General features: G+C 37.2%; 1 protein-coding gene across 1 annotated transcript in view; it reads right to left on the bottom strand.

Annotated features, from left to right (window-relative positions):
• Positions 1-13,119, bottom strand: part of LOC109831116 (dual specificity protein phosphatase 1B-like) — a 30,097-nt gene extending 16,978 nt beyond the window's left edge. Inside the window, exons 1-2 of the mRNA XM_020398456.1 lie at positions 12,899-13,119; positions 3,067-3,356 (exon numbers count right to left, since the gene is read on the bottom strand). Coding sequence (XP_020254045.1) covers positions 3,067-3,356; positions 12,899-13,119 — 511 coding nt within the window. The remainder of the gene's footprint in view (positions 1-3,066; positions 3,357-12,898) is intronic.

Raw genomic sequence — 15,871 nt, 5'->3', positions numbered from 1 at the left:
GAACACCCCCTATGGGGTGATCACCTTCATGAGTAGTTACAGGGTCAGTTTGGGTATTACAACTCTTCTATATATGGTCCCACTCTTATAGGAATTCTGATAGAAAGGGATGATTCTATCAGAACACCCCATTCTTCGGAAAACCAAATTCAAGGGGATACTTAAGGGAGTCAGCTTAGCGGAGATGTGCCCATTATCATCTCACTTATTTCCTCCAGATGATAGCTTTTTCTTTTTCAACACTTGCTAGGAGTGTGAGGCAATTAAGGCGCACCTGGACTGATATGAAGCAGCATCTGCACAAGTGATCAAATTTCATAAATCAACAGTAGTATTCAGTAAAAATACTTAAACTGTTCATGAAGAATGTGTGGCAATCTTGGGAGTTCGTGAGGTAGCTGCTCATGATAAATACTTGGGGTTGCCTTCACTTGTTGGTAAGTCTAAACAGGAAGTATTTGCAAACATAAAGGATATGGTATTAAGACTAAAATTCAAGAATGGTCAACAAAACTTCTCTCAGAGGCCGGAAAAGAAATTCTAAATAAACTGGTAGTCCAAGCCGTTCCAACGTATATTATGACTTGTTTTAGGCTACCAAACCATTTTCTAATGACTAGAGAGCATCATTCATAATTTTAGGTGGGGACGCAACAACAGCAAGAAGATGCACTTGGTCCCATAGAATAAAATTTGCGAAAAGAAAGCATATGGAGGGCTAGGTTACCATAAGTTAAATGCAATCAACTTAGCTCTACACCGCCTCTACTAGAAAAAGCAAGCTTATGATTGGTGACTAATAATAATTCTCCGATCTACAAAGTTTTGAGCTAAAAATATTTTAAAGAGGGAGACTTCTTTAAGGCTCAGCTTACTAGCTTAGGCACAAGCCATCATTTACATGGAGGAGTATTTTTCTGCAAAAGATGTGATTGAGGCAGCAAGAAGGTAAATTCGAAATGGCTCTCAAGTGTTGGGGATTCATTGGTGGTTGCCGAGACCGTGGACCTTCAAGATCCAAACTCCAAGGACTTTTCTCCCTCTGAATGCCCCTGTAAGTGATTTGTTAATTTCTAACCAGAATGATATGGAACGAACAACTCATAGACATCTTATTTTAGCATCAAGAAGCTGGAATGATTAAAATTTTAAAACTATCCCATTGGGCATTATGGAGAATCAAGACATATTGATATAGCATTGCAATAAAAGGGATTATTCATGGTGCGTAACGAGTACCATTTAACTATAGAGAGAAACCTAACAAATGGTGGATCACAAGAGGCGGAATCCAGCAAGAGAGACTAAACAGACTGGAAGTTTATCTGGCAACAAGATTTTCCAAACAAGATTAAACACTTTATTTGGTGCATTTGTCATAACAACATTCCAGTAAAGGTGGTTCTCAATCGGCATGGAACATCTCTAAAGGATGGTTGTTGGGTTTGAGGGGCGAATGAGGAGTCGATGACGCACGTATTTTACGGCCGTCCTTTCCTAATAGGTGTGGGCAGCCTCGGGACTACCTATTTGTTGAGTCGGGGAGGGTGTCTGGGTGATAACAGAGTGGTGGCGGAAGCAAGAGACATTATTAGAACAAGAGACCCCGATTTATTCTTTATGGTTTGTTAGTTTCTGTGGAAAAACAGAAATGAGATAAAGCACAGGATCGCTGAATGGAGGGGGATGAACTAATTCGAGTGTGGATGAAATATAACCATGTTTTCGAATCTTCGATTTCGCCCAAGAACACAGTCGTATCGCCATCTATTGTTGTTCCAATGATATGGAAATCTCCGCTTGCAGGGATTATGAAAGTCAACTTTGATCGGGCAGTGTTTGATTGCGAAAGTGGCATTGGAGTTGGGTAGTGGTATGAGTCATAGAGGCAATTCTTTGATGGACTATCCAAATTTACAGTAATTGAGGAGGTCCGGAAAATGCAGAATACATATTTCTCTCTGAAGCTCCGAAGTTTGCATATGAAGACTATTTTGGAGTATGATTGTGAGGAAGATGCTGCCCAAGTAGTAACTGATGTTAAAGGAAATGTAAAGAGATTATCCTCTTTTGGTCATATTTCGGATGATGCGAGGAGATGACCTGATCCACTTGAGCTATGCAGTTTTGATATAGTGCGTTGAAGTGGAAATGCAGTGGCTCACAAGTTTGCTTCAAAGACTAGGATGGTCCCACTGGCTCAAATATGGCTTGAAGACCATCCTAACTTTATTGTTGGTGATTTACATTTGATTTTGAGCATATATAAGTTAAATCTCAATACAGCCATCAAAAAATTGCAAAAAATGTTGACTTTAAATTTGTTCAAGACTATCAACATAGAAAAGTGAATGAGAAACAAATTTCAACTTTTTAAGTTTAGGAAAAGTGAGGAATAAAGTTAGGGTATTGACATAGATAGAGTGATGGACGCCTAAGATTGTAACGTCAATTAGAAAATTTTGGGGTATCAAAGTGCAAATAAGCCTAGTAATTCGGAAGGCTAACACTGTGCCTTCAATCTTATGCAAGGGTGGGTGTGTGGGTGGATGTGCTTGTGCGCGCGCGTGTGAGCAGGAGTGCCAGCGATGTGTGTGCGTGCCCGTGCCTGTGTATGTTCGTGTGTCAATGTGTGGGTGTGTACATGTCGTGTCTGTGTTCATGTGTGTGTATCCATGCGTGTACATATATTTATGTATGTGTGCACATATGTACGTGTATGCGTGTGTATATCATTATTCAATTTAATCATACCAGTTACACTTGACGCCATTATGGACAATTAGACAGTATAGACAACTACTAATTCAGTTTATTCACCCTCTAAGACCCTAAAATTTTCATTTTTTTTTAACAATTTGATACCTCAAAGTGCCCAAAAAAAATTTGCTCTAATTCTGTTCAAGAATATCAACACAGACAAGTGAACAATACACAGTTCTCTTACCAACTTCCAGTTTTTTTCTTAAGTTTGGGAAAAGAGAAGGACAGAGTTAAAACATTGACGGGTCGGGTTGTACCGGCAGTTCGAAAACCTTGGGGCATTAGAGTGCAAACAAGCTGTACCTTCGATTTTCTTATAAATGAAATCATTGGGAAAAGCAGGATCAAGCGATTTAGCCACAATCAAAACATGGGTTATTCCCAAGCTTTTCAATGCAAATCTGTTGAGCGCCGCCCCCACAGAGCCCATGAACAGGCCCTTCAATTCACGTACTTCGCAGCGCAGATCGCCTGAAGCGTTGCCGCGATCCTCTTCCGCTGGATCTCTCCGATCGCGGACATGATGTTGGTTTATCGACGATCTGGGTCGAGAATTGGTCGGCGATGATTGGAGGAAAGAGAGCGATGGGGAACTTTGAGGAGAGAGAATGAGGGGCTCCAGTAAATATTTCGAAGAAAAATAAATTAAAATTAAAAAAATTTGGTCTTCAGGCCATGTTTACTATATCCACTTCCAAACAGTAATTTTGGGAGTTAGATTGTCGAAAATGCCCTTTTGATGTTGAGGGTATTTCTGAAATGGACTTGGCTTGTTTTGGTTTGGGAGAAGGGCAATTTAGTCCTCACACACCCCCAAAGTTACTGTTTGAGAGTGTGAATAGTTAGACCCTCTTCAGGCTTCACGCTGTGGTCGAACTCTGTGGTGATCTTCATTTTCTGTGTTGGGGTTATTTAGATATTAGTCCCCTACATCTCCTGTAACTCCATATATGAGTCCCTCACGTCTAAATAATTGCGCATTAGTCCCTCAAATCCTAAGAGGTCTTGCAATTTAGTCCCTCAACGACCAAAAATACTCCTTGGTTATGATTTTTCTCTAAAAAACTAATCTTGTTGAAAAAAGGTTATTTGCACTTAATTACTCTAAAGTTTACAGATTTTAACTTCAATATCCTAGAGTTTTTTGTCACTTTGGTACCCTAAAGTTTACACATTTTGTGAGTTGTTTTACTTTTTTTTTGACGGTTTATGATAAGCATTTACTGTTTTAATATTATCACCTCAAAGTTTGTTTTTGGCACTTTGATACCTCATACTTTAGGGTATCTAAGTAAAAAAACGTGTACGTGTTGAGGTATCAAAGTTAAAAAATATATGGAGTCTTTGGGATATGAAAGTTAAAGAATGTGTCCATTTTGGTAGCAAAATATCAAAAAATATTTCAGGTATTAAAGAGTAAAAATTTATGAACTTTGGAGTATCAAAATTCAAAAGATGTAAATTTTAGAGAACCAAATTGCAAATAAGCATTAATACATATTAGCTAAGAGCAATTTTGTCATTGAGGGACCAAATTGCAATAACCCTAGGAATCGAGAGACTAATAAACAATTTCTTAGATTTGATGGGCTAAAAGGAGAGAATGAAGTTTTGAGGCGAATAACCCTTTCTTTTAATTATTTTTCCGTACTAAAAGAATTTGCTGGTGTGTGTGTATATATGATATATATATATATATATATATATTATATAATATATATATATATAATATATATAATATAATAATTATATATATATATAATATATATATATATATATATAATATATATATAAAAAATATATAAGAAAACGGGTATGATTTGTAGTGAATTGATCGATATCCATCTCCACCATCATTTAAATGATTGCAATATTCACATGCACTGCTCAACCCATGTGAATGATAGTTCCCATGTTTTTGAAGAGTGGAGGGATTGTGCACCTTACTACTAAGCACTGAATTTTGTGCTATGGAGCATATATATAGATAGATATATATATATCTATATATATATATATATATAATATTATAATATATATTATATATATATATAATATATATATATATAATATAATATATATATATATATAGAGAGGCTAGGCAGAGAGAGAGAGAGAAGCATTATGGGTATCTTTTAGGCCAAGCAAAAATGCCAAGGTGCTGTTGCTTGGTAGTGATGTGTCATCATACCTCCTCCACTCATTCAAATATGGGACCGCACATTGCACAAGGACTAGTGAGTGAGATGAGGATGTGACACATCTACTACCAGCACAAAATTTTGTGCTTGGTACCAAAGCATATCCCATTTTTCTGTCAATAATATATAATATTATATATATAATATTAATTAGTATATATATATATATATATTAATATAGTTATATTATATATAGAGAGAGAGAGAAAATGGGTATGCTTGGTACCAAAGCATAAAATTTTGTGCTTGGTAGTGAGTGTCCTCATCCATCCACCTCATTCAACTTGGGGGGGCCACATTCAAACTCATGTGAATGTGGTCCCCCATTAAAAGAGTGGAAGATAATATGCCACGCCTCACTACCAGCACAAATTTTGTGCTTCGGTAGCCAAGCAATACCATATTCTCATATATATATATATATATGATATAATTATATAATATATATATATATAATTATATATATATATATGAGAAAAATGGTATGCTTTGGTAGCCAAGCCACAAATTTTGTGCTTAGGTAGTTGAGCGGTGGTATTCCATCCCACTCATTCAATTGGGGGGACCACATTCAACCCATGTGAATGTGCGTCCGCCCTCCATTTGATGAGCTGGCGCATATAGGCCACCTCACTACCAAGCCAAAGTTTTGTGCTTGAGCTACCAAGCATATCCATATTTCCCTCTCCTCTCTCTCTTCCTCTCTCCTCTCTCTCTCCTCTCTCTCTCTCTCTCTCTATCTCTCTCTCTATATATATATATTATATATATAATATATATATATATATATAATATATATTATAATTAATACAGTGCGTTTCTCATACGCATAAGTGCGTACGCATTCAGCCTAAAAAATCAAAAATCACTTTTCAGATTCGCTCTCTCTCTCCAATCAAACTCTCTTCCCTATTAAAATAATCATCCCCTTCTCTCATTCTTCTCTCTCTTCCCCAAAGAACCCAAACGCAGCAGCCCAAGCTCCGCCTCCGAGCTCGTCGCACCGACCCCGACCGAACCACCTCCATGTTAGATCTGAATAATAAAACTTGAGATCTAAACCATAAAGCCATGATTTAATTCAAACAGATTAACAAGAATCAAAAGGTGCGGAAGCATATACCTGAATCCATTGAAGAAAACTTAATTAGGGTTTTGATGATCTTCTAACCTTAGGGTTTCTCTCTTATGGATCTCTTTAGATGGGGATAAGAGAATGAGAGTGACTAACCCTAGATTAGGGACCATAACCCCATATATATAGGTATTGTATATTTGTAATTTGGTCCATCATCAAATTACAGTTACAACCTGGTATCTGCACATATAACCCCATGACTTATTTAAATACCCATTAACCCAAATTAATTGATCACTTTAGTGGGTTATCCTGAAAGATAGCAATACACATTAATTAATCATACGTGCCCACAAATAGATTTATTAGATTAAATCCAACAATCTCCCACTTGGGCACCATATGATTCCTTAAATTGTGTATAACCTTATGAGCTCAAAAACTGCTATCATTGAAAATGGTATTTCCGAACAATCTCGTCCATTGACTATATCAATATAGGATCAAAGCGGCCTTCGTCACATTTATCGTGACTCGACCCATCAATGGTCACATATACCAATACAATCAAACGACATAGATCAAACATGGATGTGCAGCATGAAAATTACATGCAATGTGATCAGTACATGTCTATTTTCAACTGATCCTCCTTTAGTAAGGTCAAAACCAAACATAATGTAACAGAGTGTCTTAACTGAATACTTTATTCTGATCATACAATACAACCAAACATAAAGCACCACAATTACAAACTCCTACTAAATCATGATATCCTCAAATAATACCACACCCATATGAGCAGTATGCTCATGAAAGACCTTGGGTGGCAATCCCTTAGTAAGAGGATCAGCTATCATGGAGTTTGTCCCAATGTGCTCTATGGATATCTGTCCACTCTGTACCCTTTCATTCACAACCAGGAACTTAATGTCAATATGTTTTGACTTAGTTGAGCTCCTGTTGTTATTGGAATACATTACTGCAGATTTATTGTCACAATATAATCTTAGTGGTCTTTCCATATTTTCCAAAATACGCAGTCCCGTGATAAAGTTTCACAGCCATATTCACTGATTGGATGCCTCATAGCAAGCTACAAATTATGCTGCCATAGTAGAGGAAGCTACGAGTGTCTGTTTAACACTTTTCCATGATATAGCTCCTCCTGCTAACATATAAATGTAGCCTGATGTAGACTTCCTGCTATCTTGGCATCCAGCAAAATCAGAGTCCGAATACCCAATGACCTCTAATTTCTCTGATTTTCTGTATGTGAGCATGTAATCTTTTGTTTTCTGAAGATACCTCATAACCCTTTTGACTGCTATCCAATGATCCATACCAGGGTTGCTTAAGTATCTGCCTAACATTCCAACAATGTACGCAATATCCGGACGCGTACATACCTGAGAATACATTAGACTTCCTACAGCCGAAGCATAAGAAATCTTCTGCATTTCCTGAATTTCAAGGTTACCTTTAGGGCACTGATTGAGACTAAATTTGTCTCCTTTAGCCACAGGGGTGTCTCCTGGTCTGCAGTCTTGCATGCCAAACCTTTTAAGTACCTTATCGATATAGCTCTTTTGTGATAATCCAAGAATACCCCGAGAGCGATCTCGATGTATCTGGATCCCTAATATAAAAGAGGCGTCCCCAAGATCTTTCATCTCAAAATTCTTTGATAGAAATCTCTTGGTTTCGTGCAACATGCCTATATCATTAGTGGCAAGCAAGATGTCATCCACATACAGAACCAGAAAAATATACTTACTCCCACTGAACTTGTGATATACACAGTCATCAACAATGTTCATCTCAAAACCGAACGAGATAACTATTTGTTGAAACTTATGATACCATTGACGAGGAGCTTGCTTGAGTCCATAGATGGATTTCCTTAATTTGCAAACCATATTCTTTGGGTCTCCTGACACAAAGTTTTCTGGTTGCACCATATAAATCATCTCATCAATGTCTCCATTGAGAAATGCAGTCTTAACATCCATCTGATGTAACTCAAGATCATAATGAGCAACAAGTGCCATGATTGTTCTGAAAGAGTCTTTCGATAAAACCGGAGAGAAAGTCTCTGTATAATCAATGCCTTCCTTTTGAGTAAAGCATTTAGCTACAAGACGTGCCTTATACCTCTCCACATTACCGTTTGCATCCCGCTTGGTTTTAAAAATCCATTTACAACCAATTGGTTTTGCACCTTCTGGTAATGGGACAAGTTCCCAAACCTTATTGTCTTGCATAGACTTGTACTCTTCATTCATGGCATCAATCCACTATTGAGAGTTAGAACTTTTCATGGCCTGGAGAAAGTTGATTGGATCATCTTCTAACATTCCACTACTTTCCTCATGTTCTTGGAGAAATACAATATAATCATCCGGAATAGCATTTCTCCTTTCTCTCGTGGATCTCCTTAATGGCACTGGTTCTTGAGGTTGTTGAGTTTGTTCTTCTGGAACAGGGAGTTGTTCAATATTGTCATCTTGAGATTTCGGATTTACTTCTTGAGCAACAACAAGTATAGGAACCTGAATATTGTCAAAAGTAACTGTATGAATTGGATCTGAAGCCAATTCCTCCTCAAAAGCAATGTCTCTGACCTTATTTCTCCCCCCAAACTCAACATCCTCAAAGAATGTTGCTGTTCCCGTCTCAAAAATATTCCTTAGTGTGGGATCATAAAACTTATAGCCCCTAGAGCGTTCAGAGTACCCAATAAAGTAGCTGCTAACTGTTTTGGAGTCCAATTTCTTTTCATTTGGCCTATAAGGCCTTGCCTCAGCTGGACATCCCCAAATATGTAAATGCTTTAAAATGGGTTTTCGGCCAGTCCAAAGCTCATAAGGTGTTTTAGCTACTGTTTTACTTGGTACTCTATTCAGAATATAAGTTGCTGTCTTTAGTGTTTCTTCCCAGAGAGACTCTGGTAAAGAAGAATGAGCAATCATACTTCTTACCATATCCTTAAGAGTCCTGTTTCGTCTTTCAGCTACACCATTCATGCTAGGTGAACACGGCATTGTGTACTGTAGGATGATACCGTATTCCTCTAGGTATCTAGCAAATGGTCCTGGACGTTGTTCACCTGAACCATCATATCTACCGTAGTACTCACCACCACGATCAGATCTGACGGTTTTAATTCTTCTGTTGAGTTGATTCTCAACTTCAGCTTTATAGGCTTTGAACATGTCCAGAGACTCAGATTTTTCATGAATAAGATATAGGTGCCCATAACGTGAGTAATCGTCTATGAATGATATAAAATATTGTTGACCATTCCAGGATTCCGTAGGGAATGACCCACAAATATCCGTATGTATCAATTCTAAGACATCCGAAAATCTGTTGGCACCTAATCTCTTAACTTTGATATGTTTTCCCTTGATACATTCAACACATACGTCGAAGTCCGAAAAATCAAGGGAATCCAAAATACCATTAGACACAAGACGCTCAACTCTACCTTTTGAGATATGACCCAAGCGCTTATGCCATAATGTCGCCGAATTTTCCTTATTTAATTTACGCTTAGTACCACGTGATTCCACATGCAAGGATTCATTATAAGAAGCAATTGTATCGAGCAAATATAGGTTGTCATAAGTACTCAAGTAACCAGTTCCCACAATATCTGAATTAAAAGATAAACTAAATTGATTGTTTCCGAATGAACAATGATAACCTGATTTGTCCAATACAGAAACAGAAACCAAATTCCGTCTAAAAGACGGTACTACAAAAGTATCTTTTAAGTCCAAATAAGAACCAGATCCTAATAGCAACCTAAAGTGCCCAATTGCTTCCACATCTACCGATTGTCCGTCGCCCACAAAGATGTGTCTTTCAACATCACTTGGCTTTCGGTAGCTCAGGCTACCCTTTATTAGCACGCCAAGCGTGATATTTGGTACAATCCTTCTTTACGTGTCCAGGCTTGTTACAGAAGAAACAACCCTGATTATCCTTATGTTGTTTCTTCTGAACTGGACCCTTAGCAGCTTCATTATCATTCTTCCTTTTCTTGCCCTTATCCTTAGAGGCATAGGCCAAATGAGCACTTTCTGTCTTATCTTGCTTCAACCTGTCTTCTTCTTGCACACAGTATGAAATGAGCTCATTTAGAGTCCATTTCTCCTTTTGACAGTTATAACTGACCTTAAACTGATTGAATTGTACAGGAAGAGACAACAAAACCAGATGCACCAATAACTCATCACAAAGATCGAGTTTAAATACTTTAAGCTTTGAAGCAATATGAGACATTTCCATAATGTACTCCCTGATATTTCCTTTGCCCTTATACTTCATTGAAATCAAGCGAGCTAAAAGCGTGCTTGTTTCTACCTTATTGGTTTTCGCAAAACGTTTCTCAATTTCGGCAAGAAAATCTTTAGCCTTAGTAAGCCCTTCGGATTCTATGCCCTTGAAGGCTTCCGGAATGCCGCGCTTAATGATCATAAGACTCATGCGATTTGAACGGTCCCACTTCTCATACTCCTTCTTTGCATCAGGAGTGCTATCCGCATTAAGAGGTTGGGGTTGTTCAGTTCTTAATACAAGGTCTAGATCCATGCAGCCAAGAACAATTAATATGTTCTCTTTCCAAACCTTAAAGTTTGTCCCATTTAGCATGGGAATTGAGTTGATGTTAGCAGAAATTGTTGCAGCAGATGCATTAACTGAAATAAAACAAAAAAAAACTCACATCAATAACCATAATTAGTAATCAATAAAATTCAAATAATGACAAATCTCATCTAAGATATCTGGCACAACATTAATATCAAGTCTTTGGACAGTAATATTAATTGTAAGTGATACCTTATTACAATGATCAAACATTAACAATAACTCATGTCAAATAATGAATCTATCTTTGGATCGATTCATTATTCACATGTAAACCTTATAATTGTCACACGCTTATCATCGCAGATGTGTATACAGTCTAAATAAATATTAACCTTCCTTTGGGCCGATTAAATATTTACACGAAAGCATACACACAAACATCTCACATTCCTCATGAACAATCTACACAAGAGAGGTTACTTTGGCAACTTCTTGTTTCAATTAATCAATTGGAGTGAGAGACAACCTTAATACCTTAGTGTCATAATATTTGAATTAAATAATTGATTAAAAACCAAATTAAATTTAAATTAATTTAATTTAAATTTCCATAGCTTAAATAGGGCCCATAACTTAATTGAATAAATTAAGTATACCAAAGTGAACCCATAACGTAATATGAGAAGCCGAGGCTTAACCATAGTGAACACGAAGTTCGCTTGACTTCGAACGCGAGGTTCGTCTGTATTGAGTACGAGACTCACCTAAGCACGAACGCGAGGTTCGTTTGAAAATGAACGTGCACTCACCTAAGCACGAACGCGAGGTTCGTTTGAAAATGAACGTGATGTTCAACTTGAGAACGAACGCAAGGTTCGTTTTGAAAATGAACGCAAGGTTCGATTTGAGAACGAACTCAATGTTCGTTTGAAAACGAACGCGAGGTTCGACCTGAGAATGAACACAATGTTTAACTTGAGCACGAACGCAATGTTCGTCTGAAAACGAACGCGAGGTTCAACCTGAGAATGAACGCAATGTTCAACTTGAGCACGAACGCAATGTTCGTCTGAAAACGAACACGATGTTCGACCTGAGAATGAACGCAATGTTCAACTTGAGCACGAACACAATGTTCGTCTGAATCGAGCATGAGGCTCGCCCGAGAACGAACGCGAGTTTCGTTTGAGAACGAACGTAAGGTTCGTTTGAAGCTTTCAAGCCTCGCCAAAAATTAAGGTAACCACCTCCTTAATTTCCGCACGTTTTCACGCGCACGAACCCCTTGAGGGTTTAATCTGAAACCGCCGCCGCTGAATCAACTCCGGCGAGGAGTTTTGGAGATTGAAGACAGATCAAAAAAAACCCCAAAAAAAAGATAATTATTTTTCTGTCGATTTTTGAACTCAAATCATTTAGATCCAAACCTCAAAAATTGAATCAAACACAAAAGAAATGAACTTTAGAGTTCATAATTGCTACAGATCCAAAAATCGAAAGAAAAAACCAAACAAACAGGAAATTTTACTATTCATCCGAAAATAAAAAACCTTTACTGTTCATCCGAAAATAAAATTTTACTGTACGCGCGAAAATAAAAAACTTTACTGTTCATCCGAATAATTAAAAAACGTTATTGTTTATCCGTGAACAGATCTGAATCAAACACAAATTAAGATCAAAGAACCCTAATTTTAATCTTAATCTCCTAGAACAAATCAATGGTGGCTCTGATACCACTTGTTAGATCTGAATAATAAAACTTGAGATCTAAACCATAAAGCCATGATTTAATTCAAAGAGATTAACAAGAATCAAAAGGTGCGGAAGCATATACCTGAATCCATTGAAGAAAACTTGATTAGGGTTTTGATGATCTTCTAACCTTAGGGTTTCTCTCTTATGGATCTCTTTAGATGGGGATAAGAGAATGAGAGTGGCTAACCCTAGATTAGGGACCATAACCCCATATATATAGGTGTTGTATATTTGTAATTTGGCCCCTCATCAAATTACAGTTACAACCTGGTATCTGTACATATAACCCCATGACTTATTTAAATACCCATTAATCCAAATTAATTGATCACTTTAGTGGGTTATCCTGAAAGATAGCAATACACATTGATTAATCATATGTGCCCACAAATAGATTTATTAGATTAAATCCAACACTCCATGCCTAACTCTCCACTCGCCGAGCAACCCTCCCCGCCATCTCGTCGCCGCCTGCACCACCCTCCACGACTGCGCTCACCACTCCGCCTTCGAGCATGCCGTCCTCTCCGATCTCAGCCCCCCTCGAGCTCGAGCTTGGCAGATCCCTCCGCCCTCCGACATCGCCATCTCATCCCCGATGCCGTTCGCCCAGCCGTTCCCCCATTGCCCAAGCTCCCCTTTAGCCCGACGTCCATCTGCGCCCTGCCCCGAGCCTCCGATCGCAGCCCGAAGCTCACCGAAGCTCGCCGCCCTCGACATCCCCTCGCCCCTCTCAGCATCGATGCTGGCTCATCACCCTCGCCATCACCTCGACCTCCTCCTTTCCACCGCACGAAATCACCGACTTCGAAGATCGCCGCCCCCGCTCAATTTGTTTGATACTAATCTGAGCTTATGATGGTATTATGTAAATTGATACCCATTTGTGTGATACCCCTTTGAGAGAAACAATCCTACAAGGCGTATTATTGCAAGGGAAAAACAAAATTGTATGCTATTATGTAAATTGATAGAGAATGAAAGGAGTTTTCGTTTCTTTTCCTTGCCTGATTTTACCAACTGATGTAAATTTTATTGTAAAAGAATATAAATATTGAGTTGTAAGCTACGTTAGCTTGGGCAAGCAGTTTGAATGTAAGGGTTTCATTGATGAATATCAAATAAATTTTGAATGTCTTATGATATGCATCAAAGGTCAACTGATAAAGCCTTGTTTTGTGAGCATAAGCAGAGAAGAACCAAGAACAAAAAAAACAAAGAAAAAAAACAACTCAGTAATGAACACAACAAAAATAACTCAATATTAGAAGGAATATAACACACATCAGATAGGAATCTCAGTTCTCATAAATCTTCTTGCCCAACTGATAACATCCAATACAAAGTATGTAACTAAAATGCAATCAGATAGGAATCTCAGTTTTCTAATGGATTTCCAATGGCGTAAACAATGAATCCAATCTTCCTCATTTTCTTAACATCAACCACATTGCGCCCATCAAAAATGAATGTAGGTTTCTGCCTGCTCTCATAAATCTTCTTGTAGTCCAAACTCTTGAACTCATCAACAAACACAAATGCACCTACAATCAAAAACCCACATTAAAAACTCAATCAAAATCTTAACTTTTTGGATCCCATTAGTCGGAACGATAAACAGAGCAAATGAAACAGGGCTTTGCGGAGACCTGAGCTTGAGCAAATTTCTTATAGGTATCTATTAATAGTATATAGATGTGGATACTATCAAAATTGAAAATCCACAACGTTAGATGTAATCTATTGCTCATAAACTATCTCAGAATAAACTTCCGAATGAGTTCAGCATATATTACATGCGTATCATATCTGTTGTCAAGATCATCATATTGGAATTTTCACACAGGTGCCTAATTTTTTGCTCGTGGTCATGTTTTGCTCATGATCAAAAAGACATTTAAATAACTGGAGGTTCTTAGGTAGTTCGTGAGTAGTAATGTATTATTTCACGTCCAAGAGCATGCATTTTTAATTGGGAAATCGAAATATTAGAGTTGAGTTTATAGAAATTGATATACACATGTCGGATAGTTTTATTGTTGGCCTTATTATTTTGATGATGTTTAACAAATAATTTACTACTAATATTGTTTGTCTAGTGTTTGTGTATTTCTATTTAGGGGGTGTTTGGTTCAATTTCTAGAAATTATAGGAAATGTTTTCCACTTAAAATATGATTTCCTTGTATTTCTTAAAAAAATTATAGGAAAAGTTTTGAGAAATCAAAAAGTACCAATTTTCTTGTTTTTTGTACTTTGCTTGTTTGGTTCAAAACAAGAAAATGGCTCATAACTTTATAGAAAATAACAAGATTTGGTAGGTTTTTTATTAAATATGGTATGTGTCAGATTTCTGGTGATTTCCTCTCATTTTGAGAGGAAATTGTTTTTTGTAAAATTTGGTAGGTTTTGATATTTTATAGAAAATATTTCTGTAAATTTTTTGTTGAACCAAACACAATTTACAGAAATCTCTGGAAAGCTTTTAATTATAAATTTGCCATTGTCAGATGTTTTGAGAAAAGTTTTCTCAAAAAGTGTGCAACCAAACAGCCCCTTATTGTAGACATACAACAAGTTGGAGGTTGGATGGATTGCGTCATAACGATCATATCAAATGGAGGTTGGTGGAATAGTGGTTGAAGCCTATGCAATTCAAGTTCAAGATCCAAATTCAAGCTTTATCCGCAAGTTTACCAAGTCAATCTATTGAAGATCAAGATCAAGCTTGGATAATTTAGTTTATGAGTTTATATTATATGTGTTAAGTACTTTAAGCTCAATATCATATACACACACATTTTATTGGTTTATATATATATATATATATATATATATACACACACACACACACACACACACACACACACACACATTTTGGATTTTAGTTTATCCACAAACAAAGTTTTTACAAGTATATAAATAAATATTTATATTCATACATGTTTGTTTTTATGTGGATAAGTTGGTTTGGTTTAATTTCATAGATATGAAATTGATATTTTTAAATAGGGTTTTAAAATCAGAAAATCAACTTTCAAACTGTTCTGTTCATGTATCAGTTAATTTGGGGTCGACCGCCACGGTCGACCGCACCTGAGTTTTTACCTGCGGAGTCAAACAGAAACTTTCGCGGTCGACCGTCATGGTCGAATTTTCCCACGGTCAACCGCAAAAATCTATGGAAAATTCTCAGCTTCGAAAGTGGCTCGCTGTCGACCGCGAGATTTTCACGGTCGACCGCCGTTCACCCAACGGTCATTTTGGTACAGAATCAGATTTCTGATTCTTGGGCTTTTTAGTCTTTTCCTTTGGAGTTTTTGGCTAAGGTTTTGGGAGGCTATAAATACCTCATTGATCTCAGTTCTCAAACCAACCAAGAAGTTTTTAAAACAAAAGTTTAATAAGGGTTTAATCTTGGTTAGTTTGTTTTAAGTTTGGGGTTTTACAAAGAGGAGCTTACATCAGTTGTT

Source organism: Asparagus officinalis, chromosome 2, assembly GCF_001876935.1.
Source record: "Asparagus officinalis chromosome 2, Aspof.V1, whole genome shotgun sequence".
Classification (NCBI taxonomy): Eukaryota; Viridiplantae; Streptophyta; class Magnoliopsida; order Asparagales; family Asparagaceae; genus Asparagus; species Asparagus officinalis.
The sequence above is the reverse complement of the archived record's forward strand: the minus strand, read 5'-3'. Positions and strand labels throughout refer to the sequence as shown.